General features: G+C 49.7%; 1 protein-coding gene across 2 annotated transcripts in view; it reads right to left on the minus strand.

Annotated features, from left to right (window-relative positions):
* HIP1 (huntingtin interacting protein 1) overlaps window positions 1-22270 on the minus strand; it is a 153117-nt gene that overhangs the window by 47163 nt on the left and 83684 nt on the right. For both annotated transcript variants that reach the window (XM_079943700.1, XM_079943699.1), the window contains exons 2-4: window positions 4737-4800; window positions 568-710; window positions 273-329 (exon numbers count right to left, since the gene is read on the minus strand). In XM_079943700.1, the coding sequence (XP_079799826.1) occupies window positions 273-329; window positions 568-710; window positions 4737-4800 (264 nt within the window). The remainder of the gene's footprint in view (window positions 1-272; window positions 330-567; window positions 711-4736; window positions 4801-22270) is intronic.

Raw genomic sequence — 22270 nt, forward strand, 5'->3', positions numbered from 1 at the left:
CCAATGCCCAGAGAGCATTATGACATGAACTGCCATCGGCAGGAGAAGCTCCCAAGCCCTAGAACTTCCCTACAGCTTCCAGGGACCCAGGTAAGACTGTGGATATCATGGTTCCATTTGGGGGCATCTCTGACTCCCTCCCTGATGTTCATGAGAGAAATGCTAAACAAGCTGAAAGAGATGAATTTGCTCCATTCCACAGTCCTTGTTCTGTGGCCTCTGGGAAAGGATAAGGTGGCACAGGTGGCCCCTGGGTGTGTGTCCAAACTCACCCACATCCTGCTCATGTCACTCAATTCGTTTTTGTATCTCAGAGAGTCCTTCAGGACCTGGAGAGAGAAGGAGAGGAGACAGAGGATGGTGAAACATGGGTCTGGGGTGGAGGAGAGAGGGTGATGGGACAGAGACGAAGCCCTCTATGAAATTGGTACCCAAGAGGCCAGGAGATGGGGGCAGCTGCCATCCCCTGTGCGAGAGTGGACAGTGGCTCTTGTGACTCAGGCAACTGCACTTTCCCCACATGGGTCCCTGGATCCCTGCCCATCCGCTGCAGCCCCAGGAACTCACGTTTGGGTGTCCATCCCGGAGGAGTTTGTGGAACACGTGGCAGAACTTCCAGCAGAGCACAGCGTTGCTGGAGAGGGGCAGCCGGTTGACAACAGACCAAAAGGTCTGCGCCCCCTTTTCATGGTGGGTGCCCAGTATGCACGGTGAGGGAAGGTCATGGAAAACAAAGGCAACCAACCCTGGGATGAAGCCTCTAAAGGCCATCGTGGGGGCTGTGTGTTGTTCATGGCGCCTGGCACTACCCATCAGAGGACACCGCTTATAATGAAGGCATCACAGATCTGTACAAGTATCCTGGCAGTTTTTTGGCAGATGGCAAAAAAGTGCTTCCTTCTAATAAAATCCATTTTATTAGATGATTTCCAAAGAGACGGCCATGTCTTTTGGGAGGGGTGTCTTTTCCTAACTTGCATAAGTGCATTCTGGGCCAGCAGTGGCTCTGGTTGGCCTTTAGTGGGAAGATGCTTCGGTTGGAATTAGGGCTTTGCTGTGGGAAGACAGACTCTGCCCTTCCTCTAGGTTTGCCGAGTTTGTGGTAGGGCCTTTGCGGGGAGGTGAGTGGAGGGTGTGGTGTGTGTGTATAATTACACTAACATTTTAACAACACAATACAGCCTCTCAAAATTCTTTCTTATGCACTATTCCAAAGCAAGGGTGTGCTTCAGCTCTTCAAGTGCCCTGGCCCCTGCTGGGGACCCTACCCCCTGGCTACTGACACCCTTGGCTTCTCTTCCAGGTAGCGTCTATCTCCTCTCCCATTAGGCATTGTGCTCTTACCCTGAAAGAGGCAGTCTTTGTTTAAAATGTATTTTCCCTAAATTCAAAAATGACGCTTTCGGGACTTCCCTGGTGGCGCAGTGGTTAAGAATCCGCCTGCCAATGCAGGGGACACAGGTTCGAGCCCTGGCCGGGAAGATCCCACGTGCCGTGGAGCAACTAAGCCCGTGTGCCACAACTACCGAGCCTGCGCTCTAGAGCCCGTGAGCCACAACTACTGAACCCGTGTGCCACAACCACTGAAGCCTGCACGCCTAGAGCCCGTGCTCAGCAACAAGAGAAGCCACCACAGTGTGAAGCCTGTGCACCGCAACGAAGAGTAGCCCCTGCTCACCACAACTAGAGAAAGCCCACACGCAGCAACGAAGACCCAACACAGCCATAAATAAGTAAATAAATAAATAAGTAAATAAAATGACGCTTTCACTCCACCTCTTCTAAAAACCTTCCTGGCCTCGTTCAGGGGTGCCTTCATTTCCCAACACCTTGAATTCCCTGTATGCGGACTCCTGGGGCCACTTCCTTCTGAGATCCAATTCCAAACACACCCGCCACGTGGAGTGCCTGCCATGCTTTGCGTGTAATAAATGTCCTTCTGGCCTCGAGTGACTTTAACAGAGCTCCAGGCCTCCGTAATTAGGGAGCCCCTCCCCCCACTGTTTTTTAACTTGGAAGACATTTACATTTATTTTTACTTTCCCACATCACCAATCATAGATGAGTGGCTTGTATCTCCATCAGGAAAACACAGCACTACCGAGTTACTATTAATATTATATCCAATAGAGAACTCAATCTTTGGTCACAGCGTTAAGAGCTCCTGGATTTAGTCCCATCAGCCCTCTCTGAAATGACCTAAGGGAGCCCTTTCTGAGGCAAGTAGAGGATTTCCACATTTCTTTTGTAATGGATGCTTACACAGGCCTCACACACCCGGTAACCGGGCACCATTAACCCCAAGTATGGCAATGTCCTCAGAACTTTCGGCTTTTTAATCCAGGCTCAGGTAAGAAGTACTGCACCATTTAAGGAAAGACTTGCCTCAGGTTAGAAACTATGAGACTCACCCGAAAGACATGTTGTTTTGCTTCTGAGCTGGAAAGTGTGGTAAAGTTCCCTCCCTGGACTGAAATTTGCATTTTGAGAGGGGCTGCCTTGAAAATGGACTTTTGGGTCTAGAAGCTGAAATCAGCTTTTGGTCTTAGAGTGATTCTGAAATAACTTATGGTTTCACCTCAGGCACAGCCCCCTGGGACTAGAAGGAAGCCAAGAGGAGAGACGGACAGCCCCCTACCCTCCACTGAGATGATTTCTCACAGTAGGTTGCGGCTCCTTTACCGGAGAGCAATCTCCCGAAACAGAAGCCAGGGACGTGTGGAGCTGGCCGGGCACCCCGGCTTGCAAAGAGGCAAGCAGACCTTTCTGTCTTTCTTTAATTTTCTAAGCATTTTAACACACCCAATTCGTGTCAGGCACTTGGGGATATAAAGAAAGTAAGACTTCAGTCCTCAGCCCTCCAGGAGTGGATACCACAGTCGGGGGTGTCAACCTGTTCACCAGTCAGGCACTAGGGATAGATGGTTGTCTGAACAGCATTTCTCAATGAAGCCAGGTTTCCAAATGCTCGTTCAGTGGGTAATGAGGGTAGCTGGTGTTCTTTAAAAGTACTGATAAAGAATAAATGTTTTGTGAGATCTTTAGGCTGTAAAACCCTACTGTATGGAGCGGATCTTTTCAACATTTATCCACCCCTTAGAAATTGTGAGGCAGAGAGACTCCCAGAATGTCAGAGCTGGAATGTTAGGCCTTTGAAAGCTTCTTTAGCCAACACTTTCATTTGACAGACAAGGGAATTAAGGCTCACAGAGGTCCCACGGGGCCCACTCGAGGTCCCAGAGAAAGTCAGAGAGCCCCAGAGATGAGATTTCAGAATCTCCCTCTAGGTCTGTTCCATGGCCCCAGGGAGCCTCCCTGGCAAGGTGTGACCTGGCCCGGCCACTACAGGCCTGGCCCTCTCTGTGCTCACACCCATCCAGAGGAGCACACTGTCCTGTGACAACTGTCTCTCTCTTACTTCATATCTTGCACCAGACTGACTGATCAGTATTCTTAGCAGGGAAGGGTCAAGACTGGGTCACTCCCTGTGAAAATCAATTGGGCCACCAATAATGAGGGCTTTTCTTGGTTTGGTTTTCTTGACTCAGTAAAGCATCAAGGGCATAAAAAGGCAAGGTCCGGCTAGGCTCACGGTTGGGCCAGGCTTCTGGGGTACCCGGTAGAGGTTCTATAGCCCCATCTTGCAGCAAAGCCCTAATTCCAACCAAAGCATATTCTGCTAAAGACAAGCTGCTTTCCTTCCAGTGAAGAGCAGTACATGCTCTTAGCCACATTTCCTGAGGGCCTGACCTGTTCTGGGCATCGCACTGGCAGTGCTGGGCTTCCATGGCCTTCTAACCTGGAGGGTCTCCTCCACGGAGGGGCGGGGGTGGGATGACTTCAAGACAGGTTGTTCCAACCCAGCTGGCTGTGGTGCAGCCACCATGCTGAGCCCCGGCAAGAAGGAACTTCCCAGCGCAGACAGAAGCCCAGCCTCCCCTTGCCCTGTGCTTGGCCCCAGCACACACAGAGACCGAGCCTTGGCCCACTGGCAGCCTCTCCTCCAGGATTCGGGGATTAGCCCTCGAGCACCTGGACTTGACCTCAAGGGCAGGTCCCGAGGAATCCATCGGCCAGGTGGCCTGCACTTCCCTCCAAAGCCACAGACCCATGACGGTGGTTGCCTAGGACCTCCACCAACTTGGCGTGGGGGACTTGGCGAAAATCTTCAAATCACCAGTTCCCTAGTCCACCCTGACCTTCTCATCTTCTTCCCTCTGGTTTGGGGTGAACCAGTTCACACAAGTGGCTCTGATTTCCATGGTAGAGCCCTTGTGTCGGCTTAAGGCCAACCGCTGCTGCCAAGGCCTCTGTTTTGCTTTCATGTTCAGAGAAGGGCATCTGAGCATGTCTCCAAGGGGGTGGTCAGTGTGGCAAGGTGCAGGGCCAGAGTGCTTTGATGGTACAGGTGAAAACCCCTCTGGTGCCCCGAGGAAATCTCTCAAAGGAGAGTAAATTCAAAGGACTCGGTGGTTCTGAAAAGCTGAGTCCCAGGAGAGAGGCGAGACTGGGCCAGATGGCCGCTTTGGTCCCTTCCACCTCTACAGGCTGTGGGTTCTGAGGCCAGCTGTTGCCAACCCACACTGTTCAGACCCTGCTGGGGCCTGGCCGGTGGGGGGCAGTTTTCCTTCCTGAAGCTGAGCAAGGATGCCTCACCCCGACCTCATTCGCCCCCCCCCGCCCCCCCATCTGACCCCCCTTGGGGTCGGTCCTCCAAGCAACATCTAAAAGGATATTTCTGGCGTGTTTTTCCTTTACAGCCACTTCCTGTGTATTAATGGCCTTATTGATGCTGACAGTCTGAAAAACAAGAGGGAGGGGGGAGGGGAAGGAGGATGAGATGAATAAGCTTCTGACAGTGGCTGGGACCCTCCCAGACGCCCCGCCCCTTCTCCTCCCTCCGCAGACCCCTCTGCTCCACTGTTCCCTTGCAGGGCCCCCCTGCGGGGGGCAGAGGTGGGCAGCACTCCCAGGCCAGCTGGCCCGGGCTGTCCTAAGGCAGAGGGCTTTGCTGCCTGGCATTGGCTGTGCCCAGCTGCTGCGCCCGCATGCCACTCATTCACTTGGCCCAACATGGCAATTAAAGCCTGCACAAAGGGATGCCTTTCATCCTCCAGGGAAACATTATTTCTCCGGGAGCAGGAGGAAGAGGCGCTGAGATCAGGGAGGGGCTGTGGCTCAAAGACCGTCCAGCTACCCCCTCTCTCACAGCTAGAACCTTCCATGGAGCCTACCCTAGCTGGCCCGGGTTGACAGTGGTCACTCTCCTCTCTTGTTTCCCTGCTCTTGGGCACTTTCCAGCTCCTAACCAAATTCCCTTTTATTTTCTTACTTCTATCATAGGGCAGGACGAATATTCACTCCTTTCTGGTCGTTTTAAAAATCATAACTCTCTTCTGAAGTAAGCAAAGCATGTTTATACCTGTAAATATAACTTACACACACACATACATGGGATCGTATCGTGTAGGCTGTTTTTTGAAATACAGCCTTTTTCTGTTTTGCTTTGCTTCCTTCCACAGACATCATTCTACCCCCAACCCATGTTAGCAACCCGTTATGCATCCTGCACACGTGCACGCACGCACGCACACACACACACCCCTACATTCCGAAGGGCTTATTTTTGTCACTGTTCTATAAAACTGGGACTGTCATGCACAGACTTTTTCACATCTTGCTCTTCTCCCTTGAAAATATCCCATGAAACATTCTCCAAGTGAACTGGTAAAACGCTAGCTCATTCTTTAAAAAGATAACATAATATTCCATGGCGGGGGTGGATGTCATTTATAGCATCCCGTATTGGGAGGCAATTTATTTCCAGTAAACTATTTTAGTAAACATTCTTATACATATATCCTTATTAATTGAGGCTTTCGTTTCCAAGGGATAGAGTACTAGGAGTGAGATTACTGGGTCCACTTTTTTTTTTTTTAAACTTTTCATTATGGAAAAGTCCAAGCACACACAAATATGATGATTAGTCTAATAAGCCCTCATATAGTCAGTCCCCAGCACCAACCAATTATTATGAACTTGCATCCAAACATGCACCCTTATGGGTGAGGGGTCACAAACATTTTCTGTAGAGCCAGTTAGTAAATATTTTAGGCTTTGCAAGTCACATGCTCTCCATCACAACTATTCAGCTCTGCTGCTGGAGGGAAAAAGCCACCTCAGCGATACTAAATGAATACGGAACTGAATGACTGTGGCTGAATTCCAATAAAACTTTATTTACAAAACCAGGAGGTGGTCTGGATTTGGCCTGCACCTCTAGTGCGCTGACCCTTGCTTTATACCATTGGTCACTGATTCCCTTGCTCCCTGGATTATCTGAAGTAAATTCTAGGCGTTATACCATTTTACCAGTAAATATTTCAGTAAGAACTTCTAAGAAAAAAAAAAAAGACTCTTTAAAATTTAACCATAATACTATGATCACACCTAAAGTTTTAAGGATAATTTCTTAATGTCATCAAATGGTTAGTGTTCACATTTCTCTCTTGTGTTAAAAAAACAAACAACTTTCTTGCAACTGTTCTAATCGGGATCTAAACAAGGCTGCCACCACGCTTTGTAAACAGGCTCTAACAATCACATTTCCACTGGCGATGTTCAAAAGTATCCCCTCCGACGGGGATTATCACTTCTTTTCATTTTTGCCGGTCTTACGGGTGTAGCGACATTTCATCATGAACTTGTAATTTCCTGACTGCTAGTAAGTTTTGAGTATTTTCTTATATGTTCCCACGGTTGTTGATTGCCTTACCTAGTGAAGTATGTTCATCTTACCTTTTATAGCTTCTATGTTTACTTACAGTTTCTCCTGCCCCATGTTTATACTGGTAGACGCTTACATTTTCCTCTAAGTGTTTTATTGTTTGTATTTTATTGTGTTTGAATTTTCATCTGGAAAAAATACATACTTATGTATATGTCATATATGTATATGTACATGTATATGTGTATGAATATATTTGGTACAAAATAGGTTTTATACCAAGATATGGTCTTTTACATCTGGTTTACATAACTTTTGGGTGTGTTCTTTAAGTCCACTATAGCACGTATTTTTTTTCCCTCTACCAGAATCAACTCTTTTTTTTAATTGAGATGTAGTTAATTTACAATGTTGTGTTAGTTTCAAGTGTACAGCAAAGTGATTCAGTTATACATATATATATATATATATATTCCTTTTCAGATTCTTTTCCCATGTAGGTTATTATAAGATATTGAGTATAGTTCCCTATGCTCTACAGTAGATTCTTGTTGTTTACCTATTTTATATTGGGTTCGCCAAAAAATTCATTCGGTTTTAAGTACAAATAAAAGATGTTTTTCATTTTCACGAAGAGCTTTATTGAACAACGTATTCACTAACCGAACGAACTTTTTGGCCAACCCAATATATAGTAGTGTGTACACGTTAATCCCAAACTCCTAATTTATCTACCTCCCTCCCCCATCCCTTTTGGTAACCATAAATTTGTTTTCTATGTCTGTCAGCCAGACTCAACTTCTTTAATAGCATAAGCTATTAAAGAAGACACGTTCAAGTTCAAATCCCCCAGCGCCTGTGAATGTGATCTCATTTGGAAACAGGGTCTTTGCAGATGTAATTAGTTAAGATGATGTCATACTGGATTAGGGTGAGTCCTAAATCCAGTATGACTGGTGCCCTTATAAGGAGGCCAGGTGAAGACACAGGCACACAGACACTCAGGAAGAAGACAGCATGTGAAGATGGAAGCTGACACTAAAGTGATGTGTCTACAAGCCAAGGAATGCGAAAGATGGCCAGCAACCACCAGAAGTTAGGAAGAGGCAAGGATGGATTCTTCCCTAGAGCCTCCAAAGGGATCGTGGCCCTGCTGACACCCTTATTTTGACCTTCTAGCCTCCAGAACTGGGAGAGAACAAATTTCTGTTGTTTTAAGCCACACACTATGTGGTAATTCGTTATGGCAGCCCCAGGAGACTAACACAGGGTCCTTTCCCCATCATGCTCAGTCACCTCCGAAGACAAGGAAAGTGCAGATACTCCTTTCCCTCTCCCCTACAGCACACGCAGGGGGCGCCACTGAGCACAGCTGTTGGCTGTCAGTGCATCGGTAAGACCAGTCCAGAAGGAATCTCATATAAGAGATGCTGCAAGAAAGAAGTAAAAAGTTTATCCCCCTAAAATCTCCCAGTGAGGCAGCACTTGTGTCCTGTGGAGACCCAGCGCTTCCAGCTTCCTCTTCACAAGTCCTTCCTTGGACCTTGTTTCTCAGCTCCTTCTTCCATGCCTGTCCCACGTCATCCTCTTTCCTTCAGATTTCCTCAGGTGAGTTACATGCTTTCAACTATGTTTCTCTCCTGGCTCTAGAACAATGATGGGATCCTGGCTGCAGACAGACCTCTGGGCAAAGTGACCACATTTGCTGAGCCTTTAAAGGTTGCCTGCGTTCATAAGGAGTTATAAGGGACCTAAATACGTAAGATGACACCAAGAGATGCAAATCCAGTAGGGTGTGAACTGGATGTGGTCAAGTTCTAGGGGGTTGGTAGAGACAGCCAGTAGCACAGGCTGTGATGGAAAAAGAGAAATCCATGTTGGCTGGAAATGCTAGAAACTGCGTCAGGGCCTTGAGGGAGGACTGTGATGGGTGGGGTTTAGACTTGGTCCACAAATATCTATTTATACTGATGGACCAAAGACCAATTGCCCAAGCAATTGTGGTCAGTATGAGCCTTGCTTACAAAAACAAACAAAAAATCCTTAAAATTCCCTTAAGCCACATAAAATAATATACCATGAGTTTGTAACTGTAGACTGTGTGTGTGTGTGTGTGTGTGTGTGTCTGAAAACTGAAAATATCCTGTACTCCACATGTTGAAAGGAAGGAGAGATCCTGTGAAACTGCGATGCTGCCCAGGGAAGCTTTGTCTAAGGAAGAAAGGGGTCACCTGTCTGTCCCCGGTGCCTCCCCTGCCATTGACTGACTTCTCTCAATGACGCTGCCTACAGCTTCAAGGGGCACTTACGGTTGTTGCACAGAAAGGCTAAGCCACTTGCCCAAGGTCATACTATTCTGGTGGTCGGATCCTCGAGCCCAGCTCCGGAAAGGCTTGGAACGCGAGGGCCGGTTCTGCTGCAGGGCCACGTGTGTGCAAGGGCAGAACGGGGCGTGAAGGCAGAAAGGGAGGTAGCACTGAGTGCGGGGGGCCAGTGGGCTTCGGAGGGGGCGGGAAAGGACGGAAGCAGCTGAAGGGAAGAGAGTTGAAGGAGGCAGCTATTAATAGCAGAGAAGTGAAGGAAAAAAGGCCTCAACCTAAAAGATGGAAGTGAAATGGAAAGAACCCGACACAAGGTGGGCTATGAAGCAACTCCAATAGGACTGGCCAGTAGGAGCTCCCAGTTACAGGGAACATAACAGAAGGAAGAATCAAAGATGCTGCAGAGGTTTTGAAGCTGGGCAGGTGGCAGAACGAGGCAGGCATCTGGGGCTGAGGGGACACTGTAAGCAAAGGACAATGAGGCTGGGGGGGCTTGGGGTGAGAAACAGTCATTTTTAAAAGATTGAGGAAGTGAACTGGCAGTAGCAGTGGTTCTAATCATCAAGATAATGGCAGCTAATGAGTGCTTACTACCCAGCCCTGGGTTAATAAGTATTTTGTACGAATTATCTCATTAAAGTCTTATAACTTCTACATCCTACGAGTGAGTATTAGTATTAATCATCTTCATTTTACAGATGAGGAAACCAAGGCTTAGAAAGGCTATGTAAATTGCCCAAGGCTGCTCTACCGGCCAGTGTAGAGCTGGAACTCAGACTCGGAAGTGGGGCTCCACAGCTCAGGCTCTGGATCACAATCCCCACATGAGACATGGCCCTCCACACCACAGAGACACAGAACCAGAGTCCAAATGATTTCCACAGACTGGAAAAATGGGTGAAACTTCACTAGATGCAATCTAGCAGGTATAAACGAAGTTTCCTATATTTAGGTCTAAACTCGCTGGCACAGGGGACATATGAGTCAAAGCAGCACCTGTGAAAATGATTTAGGTGTTTTATTTGGCTGCCAACTTAATATAAGCAACGCTGTGATGTGGCTGATCACCATGCAAGTCTGGCTCTGGATGTATTAAAAGGAGTACAGTGTTCCGAATGAGGGAGGGGATGGTTCTAATTCCTTATGAAGATAAATTCACATGTGAAACACTATTCAGTTTTAGACCTTGTACATTATGGAGGAAACCAACAAACTAGACTACTTCTAAAAGAGAGTGACCTGGGCTGGGATAAGCCTGGGGCCTGAAGACAACTTAGAGGAATATCAATATTCTTAAAGGTGGTCATGTGGAAGGAAGAATAATTCCAAAGATCAAAACTAGACCGACGGGTAGAAGTATAGTCAGGCCGTTTTTGGATAAACTTAAAGCTGTCTCATGAAAGAGAGAATTCCCCATTATGAGAAGTATACAGGCAGAGGCATGGCAACGTCTTCTTAGGGTTACTGTGAAAAAGACTTACAGGCTCAGGCTGGATTAGGTGATTTTTAGGTTCCTTCTCACTGTTAGACTCTGTAAATGTCCTTCAGATGATGGTGGGCTTTGGATATAAGGGCAAGAAATTGTGACCTGGTGGACACTGAGATCCACAGAAGGCTCTTCTGTTTTTTATTTTTGGCCGTGCTGTGGCATGCGGGATCTTAGTTCCCTGACCAGGGACTGAACCCATGTCCCCTGCAGTGGAAGCATGGAGTCCTAACCACTGGACCACCAGGGAAGTCCCAATGGAAGGCTCTTGAAGCAGGGGAGGGACCGGATGCAAACGCCACTCCGTCCTCCTGAGTTTGAGGAGGTACCTTTTCAGTGCCCTGAAAAAGGAAAGTGTGAAACAACTTCTGTGTGGACATTCAGAGTCACAGCCCCAGTACGAGCCCAGGACCCCAACACAGCACCTAGCCTAGCCCTGGGCTATGGAACGAAGTCTCTACCCAAATCAATAGCTACAAGACACCTGCAAGCCTTGGCTGCCCTGGTCAGGACTGCCACAGACCCTTCTCTTGCAGCTCTGGCACGTTCCTGGGAGTGCCCACCCACTGCAGCCAACATGCCCAAAGTTCTCCAATCAACGCTTCCCTACTGAGAAGTCGGGCAGGGTCCAGCCCACAGCTGCAGGCCCACCACCCGGTTTCTGTAGCAGGCTTTTCGGGCTCAGAGGCAGGGCTGAGCCCCTGGGCCCGTAAAGGCAGGCTGTGGTCCTCCAGGGCCCTCGGAATCTCAGACACCGGACACATCCAGGGCGGAAGTTCCACGCTAGGCTGAGTTTCCTGTACTTGTGCAATGCTCGGTGCCTGGGATGCCACCCTGCGTCACACGCCCCTCACTTCCTTCTGCATCCCAAATCCTGCCCCGTCTTCTGAGCACAGTCCAAACTTGACCTTCCTTTAGACCTGCGAGGCCACTCTGGCCAATCATTTCGAATTCGTTCCTTCTTTCTTTTTAAATTCCCATTTCTCTTCGTGTGTTTGACAACAAGTATATTGTCTTACCTCCCCGCCAAGATTAAAATCCCAAGGGCGAGGACCCTGCCTTCTGACCTCGTGGGCCCGCAGCTGCTAAGGCGGGGCAGAGTCTTAATAAATTATTAAATCATTAAGGACTTAATGGCAGCTTCCCAGTGCGCCTGTCTCTAAAAAGTACCAGGTGTGTGATTCATGGTCTCTTGAGAAAATCTGCTCTGTCCCTCCCCTCCCCAGACTCTCTCTGAACTAAATAATTGGGTTCGGAGCTGGGCGATGCCTGGGGGGCGCTCCCAGGGCAGAGGGTGAGAAATTCGGGGCTCCACTGCCCACCTCCGGCCTAGGTTAGAGAACATCCTCTGAGAACAGGCTGTTCTACAGATTTCGCCGGAGTCACACAGGACCTCAGACCGTGCAGTGTCCCCCCTGAAAGAGCAGCATTGTACACCACTTCCTGACCCAGCTGGCCCTCGTGTCCCAGGCTGGTTCCGGAGGGCCAATTATCAGCAGGCACCGTAGGAAGGGCGGCTTTCCGCTCCCCGCCCCCCCACCGCCCCCATCCCTGTCCTCTGCTCCCTCAGGACAGCCTCAGCCAGGCTGCAGCCAATGGGGAAACTTCGGGCCTTGCTTCTGCGGGGGGCCAGGCCTGGGCCCGTGCTGCGGGGGCAGCTGGCCACAGTCAGGTCACGCACACAGCTGCTGGCAGGGACCAGCGCTTGGGCTGCCAAGGCCGGGCTGGCTCGCAAAGGTTCCATGGCAGGGGCAGGCACGGAGGATGTGCCCGGTGCGGGAGGCAGGTCCCAAAGCCAGGGACCGGAGGACCCAGTGCCTGGGCCAAGTGTAGGAAAACCTGCGACCAGGCAGGGCAGAAGGAGAAAGGAGGAAGTAGGCTAGAAAGGACACAGAAGGAATGAAAAGGGCATCAGTGGGCGGTAGGCATTTGCTCAGCAAAGCCAGAGGTGGCCACCACCGATGGCCTTGGTGATGCTGCCCAGCACGGGGGCTGCACGCTGCATCCCTCACCGCGTCAGGTTTGGAGGCTTGGGGTAAACAGATGAGGCAGGTGGTCCTGTTAATACCTGCTGCGCAGGGCAGAAAGGGATGCTTTGGGCCGTCAGCTCCTCCTGGAGAAGAACGAGGCTGGCGATGGGGAGGGTGGGCTCTGATGCCGGAGAGAGACAGACTCAAAAGACTGCTGGGGCACATCATGGTAAAGGTGGGGGCAGCCTGAGTGAGGATGACAGATTCAGAACCAAGTCGCAGTCACACGAGTCTCAGGGAAGAGACAAGCAAGGCACAGAAGACCGAACATAGCCTTCAGCACTGAGACTGCTCTGGTCTTGGCTGTGACACTTGGAAGTGGATGTCCGACGTCAAGTCTTTTGAATTCTTCTCTTGATCAGAAATAATAATAATAGAATGTCGTCACTGTTGTCACCGGATTGATTAGGGGTAGCAGCTGAGCCTCTACCAGGCGCTGCACTTGGGGATTTGCTTCTGATCCCCCCTCCCCTAGAGGGCAGGGAATCTGACCCATTTTCCAAGTCAGGTGGCCCAAAGAAGCAAAGGCAGCCACAGGTGGAGCCAGAATTCAAACCCAGGTCCCTGTCCCCACACTGTGCTACCTTCAGCTACTCGGCAGCCTCAATGCCATCCACCTGCCTGACTTTCTTTTTTTTTCTTACTTTTTGGCTACACCATGTGGCATGCGGGATATCTTAGTTCCCTGACCAGGGATCGAACCCGAGCCCCCTGCAGTGGAAGCATGGAGTCCTAACCCCTGGACCTCCAGGGAAGTCCCCTGCCTTGCTTTCTACCCCACAGCAGCTGCGCCCCAGATCTCTACTGCTCCTGAGTGATCTCAACCAGGCCCATGGCTTTGAACTCTTCATTTCTGCCAACATGCCCCACTGCCCAACTATTCCTCTCCCAGTCTCCCTAGAAGTCACCCTTAACTGCTGCCTTTGTCTCAATGCTCCCATCCAACCCATCAGCAATGCTGCCCTTTCCGCCTCCCAAATCCCTCTGTTATCTCTCCATCTCCTCTGCCTCCAGCCAAGCCCAAACCTCTATCATGTCCCCACTGGACCACTGAAATAGCTTCCCAAGTGGATTAGCCCTCCCCAAGTGGCTCTCTGCCCAGCAGCCAGAGTGATCTTGATAAACCACACCTGAGATCACGCCACCTGCCGCAGAACCCACCACCACCAATGAAGCCTGCCCTCCCACACGGCGGACAAAGCCCTACACCAGCGTCAACTCCCATTTGCCCTCTTACTTGTTACACCCCGACCACATGGGCTGCCTCTTTGTTCTTCAAACATTTAAAATTCTTTCTGTCTCTGATGCTCCTTATGCCTGGAATGGTCAGATTTTTGCCTCCCATTCTTTGCAAGGCTGGATGTTCCTTCTTTTCCCGGCTGTTCAAATACCACCTCCTAGGCAGCCTCTCTAATCTAAAGCATCTCCCCACCCCTTGGCCTGCAGTACCTCTTTATCATGACACAACCATCTTGGTTATTTCCTGTAGAGGCTCTTATCTCAACCTGAAATTCCCTTGTTGGTTCCTTTGCTTGTGGTAGGTCTCACCACTAGACAGTGAGCTCTGTGCTGGCAGGGACCCTGTGATCCTGCTGTTCCCCCCCAGTGCACACACTGTGCCTGACACGTGGATGGGCTGACAGAGGAAAAAGGCTGCTCGGCCCGGCCCTCTCCAAGTAGACATCCTCATCACCACGTGATACCTTGTTTGTTCCACTCACCTGTCTAGGAACCTCCATCGTCCCCTTCCCAAGTCACATTTCTTTCTCTCCAATGAAAAATCTTGCTGATATTTAAATATAAGCTGCCTTAACTAATGATATCCAGTTATCCTTTCTTACAATCCTTTAGCACTTAGCTAGGCTCCATATGGCTAAATACTTTGCCTCATTTAAATGCTTTTTATAAAAGGTATGTGCTATGGAAAAGGTATGTGTGCCCCCCAAATTTGTATGTTGAAACCCTAACCTCCAGTGTGATGATACCTGGAGCCTTTGGGCAGTACTTAGGGTTAGATGAGGTCATGAGGATGGGGCCCCCATGATGAGATTAGTGACCTTAAAAAAGAGACACCAGAGCAGGTTCCCTTTCTCTTGCTCTCTTTTTCTCCACAACATGAGGACACAACAAGAAGGTGGCCGTCTACAAGTCACGAAGGGAGCCCTCATGGAGATCCAAATCAGCCAGCACCTTGCTCTTGGACTTCCCAGCCTCCAGCACTGTGAGAAATAAATTCCTATTGTTTAAGCCACCCAGTCTATGACATTTTATTATGGCAGCCTGAACAGACTAAGAGTATTTTTTTCTCTCTTTTTTTTTTTTTTTAGTATTTTGTGAGTCTTATCTACTTCATAAGCTGAGGACTATTGAAATTAGGATCACATCTCTCCCTCCCCTCCCATTCTAAAGCCCCCAACCTTCCTCTGGCTTCTGGGGAGGTGGTGAGTAATCTAATTATCTGGGTCATGCAGATTTCGAAGGGTTTAGCAAAAGGAAAGGCACTCGCTCTTCTGCAGTCTGATAATCTAGAGGGGAAGATGGAGTAAGAAAGTTGAGAAGATTAAAAAATGTCAATCAACTCTGTAATAGGTGTACAAACCTGTGTTGGGAGCAGGGTGGCCAGGACTGTGAAGCACCCAGAACAACTGAAGAAACAAGCAACCAAAGTGGAAAACACTGGGGGAAGCCATCCAAGTGTCCATCCACAGAGGAATGGGTACACAGAACATGGTCTATCCACACAATGGAATATTATTCAGCCCTGAAAGGAAGGAAATCCTGACACCTGCTACAACATGGCTGAACCTTGAGGACATTATGCTGAGTGAGATAGGCCCATCACAAAAGGACAGACCCTGTTGGATTCCACTTATATGAGGTACCTAGAGCAGTCACATTCAGAGAGACACAGGTAGAATGGTGTTTGCCAGGGGCTGGGAGGAGGGGGAAGTGGAGCGTTATTGTTGAATGGGGACAGAGTTTCAGTTTGGGAAGATGAAAAACTTCTGGAGAGGGATGGTGGTGATGGTCACACAGCAATGTGGAAGTACCCAATGCCACTGAACTGTACACTTATAAGTGATTAAAATGGTACATTTTATGGTATGTACATTTTTACCACGATAAAAACACACCCCCACACACAAAAAGGAGGAACTGATTAGGCTACAACAGGGATGAATCTCAAAAACATGATGCTAAGAAGCCAGACAAAAAATGTCACATATTGTATGATTCCATTTATACGAAATACCCAGGATAGGCAAATCCATGAGACCGAGAGCAGACTGCTAGTTGCCAGATTCAGGTAGGAGGGGGCATGGGGAGTGACTGCTTGATGGGTACAGGGTTTCCTCTTGGGGCGATGAAAAAAATGTGCTGAAGCTAGATAGTTGTGATTGGTGGCACAACATCATGAATGTACTAAATGCTACAGGATTATATACTTTATATTGGCTGAGTTTTACGTTACGTGTAAAACAATTTTTTTTTTTAAAGGTGGAAAACACGGAGGAATTATGATTCTGACTGAATACCTCCTTTTTGCAGGGCAGGGCCGCCACCTAGGCTGTAGGACTATGCTACACAACTCCAGGTGGGCCCCTCCCAGACTGTGAGGGATGATCCCTGTACCCAGACCCGCTGCCTGGGTGCAGGACACCATACCCAGTGCCGCTGGAGACACGGGAGAAAGTGGATCTTGTCGCCAAAGAGTTAACTGTTTATAGGGAGATAAAGACCGTCCTCTTCCTGTTCCTCTTTCTATTCTTTCCTTCCTTCTCCTCTGACTGCAGTTTCAGAAGTACTTGATGAAAAAAGAAAGCAGCACGGGTGCACATGTTACCTATGCCTGTGTGTGTGAGCAGGATCAGAAAGCTAAAGCCAAAATGAGATGAGGCTTCCAGAAAATGTGTGCGACCCCCAAAAGGGCTACCTTATTACACGAAAAGCAAGAAGAACAGGAAGGGATGGGCACGCTGCTTTCAGCAATGGTGAGATGTTGATGATACTTTTTTTTTTCTTTTGGCTGCAGCATGTGGGATCTTAGTTCCCCCCCCAGAGATCCAACCCGCGTCCCCTGCATTGGAAGCGGGGAGTCGTAACTGCTGGACCGCCAAGGAAGTCCCAATCAACTCCTAATTTGCTTCTGTCTTTTCTGTCCAGGATGATCTTTGAACTGAAAAAGGCAGAGAGCACTGAAAGAGCAAACCCAAGGCGAGTGAGGAGACTGTCAGAGAATTCCCGGTGCTGAGTGAGCTCAGGCTTCCGACTCGGACGAGGAAGACACGAGGGGTTAAGAGTGACACGCGTGGTGAGATTGTGGGGAAATGGAGTGGCGCCCAAGGACCACACATGGGTGAAGATAATCGTGATTTACCGAAAGAGAAGACGGCAAAATTCCACCTGTTATTCGTGAGAGATTCCCAAAAGGAAAGGCGGCGCCGCTCACCAGGCACCAACTTACGTTCACGGAAGCAAGTCAGGCCAGACTGACCTCGTTTCCTCGTTAAAACTCTAGGCCACCGTTTCAGGAAAACATCAACGTGTGTGTCTGATTTTCCATCATCAAGGTGCTTGCCAGTCTCTTATAACATCTCATTGACAAGGATGAGAAAGAACAGAGGCTACTGGGGGTCGAAACTACTGACTGCCAGCCAGACCTGACCTGCAGCCTGAGTATAACCTATGAGCCGGGATTGGTTGTGGGATCTTAGTTACCCGACTAGGGCCACCGGCAGTGAAAGTGCGTAGTCCTAACCACTGAGCCGCCAGGGAATTCCCCTGGTTTTTACTTTTTTTTTTTTTTTTGCGGTACGCGGGCCTCTCACTGCCGTGGCCTCTCCCTTTGTGGAGCACAGGCTCCGGACGCGCAGGCTCAGCGGCCATGGCTCACGGACCCAGCCGCTCCGCGGCATGTGGGATCTTCCCGGACCGGGGCACGAACCCGCGTCCCCTGCATCGGCAGGCGGACTCTCAACCACTGCGCCACCAGGGAAGCCCCTGGTTTTTACATTTTTAAAGGAAGCAGAGGAGGTGGATGAGGAGGAAAGAGGGAGGAGGGGAGGAGGGGGGAGGAGTAACAGCTGCAGAAGCCGCTGGCCACAAAGCCCAAACTATTTACTATCTGGCCCTTGGCAGAAAAAGTTTGGTGTCCCCTGAGCTAGACAGGGAGGTCCACGAGGGTCGATGTCCGCCCTTACAGGTGCTGGTTGTTGGCTACCATCATCTTGATGTTGGGAGTAAATGCATTGGATGATACTGGTAGACCATGACCATGGGCGAAAAACAACAAAACAGAAAATTCCTGGGCCCAGAATCCTAGTACATACGGGCGAACAGCAACCCAGGTGAAAGGGACCAAACTTATTCCCGGTAAGTTCATTAACAGTACGATGTGGCCACCATAATAAAATTTAAGAAGGTAATTTCATTTTGAGCTACATCAACAGAATTAGAAGATCCAGCACAGGAGCCAATCCTTGGTTTTACAGCTTTCAACCTCACCTGGAGTACTGAGTCATCCTACCACGTGCGGAGAGGCTGCTGAGCAGCGAATAATGCGGTCAGCTCTGGGCGCCCCATTCTAAGAGAATTACAGATCAAGTGGGTGTGTGCAAAGGAAACCAACTAGGATGGTGAACCACAGAAGGTCAGATGAGAGAACAGAAATCAGGGAAAGTGGTGGTGGGGAAGAGTGATGGGGAAGAAGGGGCACAGGTGTCTTCAAATATATTAGTTCCCGGGGGCTTCCCTGGTGGCGCAGTGGTTGAGAGTCCGCCTGCCGATGCAGGGGACACGGGTTCGTGCCCCGGTCCGGGAAGATCCCACATGCCGCGGAGCGGCTGGGTCCGTGAGCCATGGCCGCTGAGCCTGCGCGTCCGGAGCCTGTGCTCCACAACGGGAGAGGCCACAACAGTGAGAGGCCCGCGTACAGAAAAAAAAAAAAAAAAATATATATATATATATATATATATAAAAGTTCCCTACACCTGTGAGAAATGGAAGGTCTCAGGGCCAGATGGGGACCCTTGAGTGAGGATGAAAAGAAGCCAGATTCTGTCTTCATCACCTCCCCAAACTGGGAACAATCCCAATGTCCTTCCACCTGGGGACAAACTGCAGTATAGCTACACCACGGAAAGCTACTCAGGAATAAAAGGAAAAAACTACTGATTCATGCCAACTATAGGATGAATCTTAAAAGTATTATGTGAAGTGAAAGAAGCCAGTGTGGTTGGTGTGTTTGGGGAACAGCTAGAAGGCTAGTCAGGCTGGAGCAGAGCGAGAGGAGGGCAGGAAGCGCCAGACCAGGCAGGGCCTTGAAGGCCGTTAAGAACTTTAAGCAGAGGAGAAACAGGATCTGATTCTGTTTTTGAAAAGGAAAAGAGGCCCAGATGGAGCTCTAGGCCATTCCATCCACATCGGGGAGACAGGAGGAACCAGGGAAGGAGAGGGAGATAAAGCAGCAAGCCAGGCAGGAGGGGAATGGAGGCCGCAAGGGCATGGGGAGGGGAGCAGAGAACCGGAGGAAGACGTATGGGAGACAGTGGGGACAGAACGGACGTCTCCTCCCCTCCCAGGGCCCGGGGCTCAGCGCTGGGGCTCTTGAGGTGTATGAACAGCCCCTCAACTCCAGGCCCCCCTCCCCCACCAGTGACCCCATTTAGAACCAGCTCCCTGGCTGGTTCTCCATCCCCTGATGGGGTCACACAGACAAGAAATACAGACTCCCCGTCTGCAATCTTTCTAGATTGGGTGTAGAGAGGCTGCAAAGAACACTCTTTTTCCAGAGACAAATATCTATATTTCCTTCTCTGAAAACTATCCAGGATGCTTGTAAACCCCCAGAAGTGATCTCCCTGTCTACCTGACAAGACCCGTCTCCAGCCACGGTTCCAGATTCCGTGGGGACAGAGTGAGAGAGCCGACGGGAGCAGCCTCCCTCCTGTACCTTCAAGCCTCCGAGAGGCCTTCCCAGGGCAACCCGGGCCCCTTGCTGTCGTGCAGCCCTCGTCCTCTTGTTTTCTCTGCCACTGTGCTGGGAGAGAACCCCCAGCTCTGCATCCCCAAAGGTCCTCAGAAATTCTCTACAGACTCTGAATCAGACCATCCAGCACAGGGGCAGCTGATTACAGAAAGGGGGACCCCATCGTGTCCTCCTGACCCGGAGAAGAAGCCAACAAGCTCCGTCTTCCCTCCCTCATTTATCAGGACTACTGAAGAGTCCCCTTGAGCCAGGTCATCCTGCTTATCCTCCGGCAAAGATCAGCACCTTCCCTGCACTTTGTCCCCCAGTGTAACCCAAGCTCAGGTCACCCACCAACTTGAGCATCCCAATGTCTCCTGTGGGTCTCAGCCACTGTGCACACCAGCAGCCTCCTCCCAAGGGAGAGCGTCTGTGACAACCACAGGGTACCCACGTGGGCCTTCAGAAGGTCCCAGGATGTAGGGCACGAGGGTTAGATACTGAGACGTCGGGTCTCAGGGAAAAGGAGATGCTGGCCCATCTTCCCTCTTCCCCACCTGCAGGCGGCTGTGGCTTCAGACAGGCATGCTCTGGCCCCCACCGTTCTGTTTCTCTTGTCACAGAGGAAGCCTCGGTTCTGCCTTCCTAGTGACCCAAACTGCACCGCCACGTTCACAGGGGCTGCACCGAGAACTCATTAGAGTCCCTCTTAGGGCCAGGCCTCTGCCTAGAAAGTGATGCCTGGGGCAGGCCCATCAGATTCATCCCGATCATTCAGGAGGCACCCAGCCAAGCTCGAGCGGCCTTTCGCAATGGCCTTGGTTTCCAGATAGACAGCTGGTCTGCAAGAGTAGAAACCCTGAGCTGTGTCTTTCCCTAAATCACCAGCATTGCTCAACTTCCTCTCCTCCCCGCACCATGCTCTCCAGCACTCTCCACCTCCCAGATTTCTTCTCTTTCAGCAGCACAGAGCAACTTTGCTCTGACTCTCTCAAGACACAGGGGGGAGGTAGTGGCACAGCACAGGACCCACCCTTCCTCAGCTCCGTGCCTCTCCCAGACCCCATTCCTAAGAGTGTCTCCGTGTCAAATGAATGAGCTGGGAGGCACTTGAGAGACCTAGACAATGCCAGAGCCTGCCACTTCCCGCCCCCCAAACCTCTGTTTTATCTTCTATTTCTACAGCAAACTCACCCCCATGTTACTATATAACTGACCCTCTACCTCTACTCTCCACCACCACGGACCCAAATGAAGCAGCAAGAATCACTTTCCTCCTGAGTTCTCCCTGCTGAGAAAGCGACGGGTCCCTGATCTCGCGAAATCCAAACTCTCCCATGTGGCTTCAGTGACACCCCTTGCGTCTCCTTCTTCAGCTTCACTTCTCACTTCAGATGGCGGTCTTCACAAGACTGTGACCCAATTTTCCCGAAATGCAATTTATAAATAAATAGGGTCCCATTTTACACAAGAGGGCGGCTGCGGGAAGATATGTTGACTCCAACAATGAATTCGGTAACCTTAGATCTTCCCAATTCACCTGTTTGGCTCATTCAAATGTGTGAAGACCAGGTGTGCATGGAAAATAATAACAATAGCATTTCTCCTTTATTGTCTAGCCTTTCACAGTCTGCGAAGAGCTTTCGTTTGCAGTCTGACTGATGTTGAGAAACCCTGGTGAGAGAGCTGGGCACACTTTATAGGGAAACAAGTGGGCTTGGAGAGGTCCAGCCACACCAGTCGGGCACATGCTCTACACTCTACAACCTATATGGTTACAACTGAACTCTTAGCCAGAGCCAACTTGTTTACTAAACCCCTGCTCTGACCTCTGATGAGAACCAAAAGGAGAAAGTTTTTCAGAAAACCTAGAGTGGGTACCTGAAGAAGACCATCCCTGAGGTCAAACAACCTCTAAACAAATCAGCCTGTACTATCGTCATGGAAGCAGGTTCTGGTCTTAGTTGCTCGCACACCTCCCACCAAACCCCCATAATACACAGTTGTATTCTTTCTCGGGAGGAACCTGTTCCAGTCTGAAGGGAGACAGGTTGGATGTTGGGCCTGTGAAGTCCAAGGTCACTGCAGGCTGACACTGTTGAGATCACCTGGACTAAACTCCATCAGGCAGAGGTCCCAGGAGCTCCCTCTTCTCTGAGATTTCCGCAGGTGGGTGACGTACCGAGAGGGGATAGTCCGGAGCCCTGAACTCCAGCCCCCAGACAAATCAGCCAGTCCGGTCACAGTCTATGGCCAAATTCGCATCAAGCACCTTCTGCAAAGCCCCATAGGGGATGCCTGTCCAGCCTCATTCAACAGCCTCAAATAGCACACAGTGTTTTTTTGGTCAGTGGTTCTCCAATCTGGCTGTACCTGAATATCACCTAAGAACTGACCCCTGTATCCCCCGTATGCATTCATCCACCCCTAACAGATTCCTTTGCTCTACCCAGGATTGGACTCATCTGGTCTGAGAAAGGGCCACTGTTCACCACACTCTAAATCCGGCTGTGTTACAGAAGAACATTCTATGTCAGAGTCTAAAGGAGGAAAAAAGCTCAGCTAAAGGAAAAGCAGGAATGAAGAGGGGGAAGAATGGGAGGAGCAAAGAAAAAGGGGATAATAAAGACTTTATATTATAATATTTACTTTTATAATAATAAAGTGGAAAAATGGAAAATGAAGAGATTTCCTCAGCTCAGACAAGCATACCTTGATTTAAGTAAATATAATTTTTTT

The sequence above is a fragment of the Stenella coeruleoalba genome (assembly GCF_951394435.1).
Source record: "Stenella coeruleoalba genome assembly, chromosome: 15".
NCBI lineage: Eukaryota > Metazoa > Chordata > Mammalia > Artiodactyla > Delphinidae > Stenella > Stenella coeruleoalba.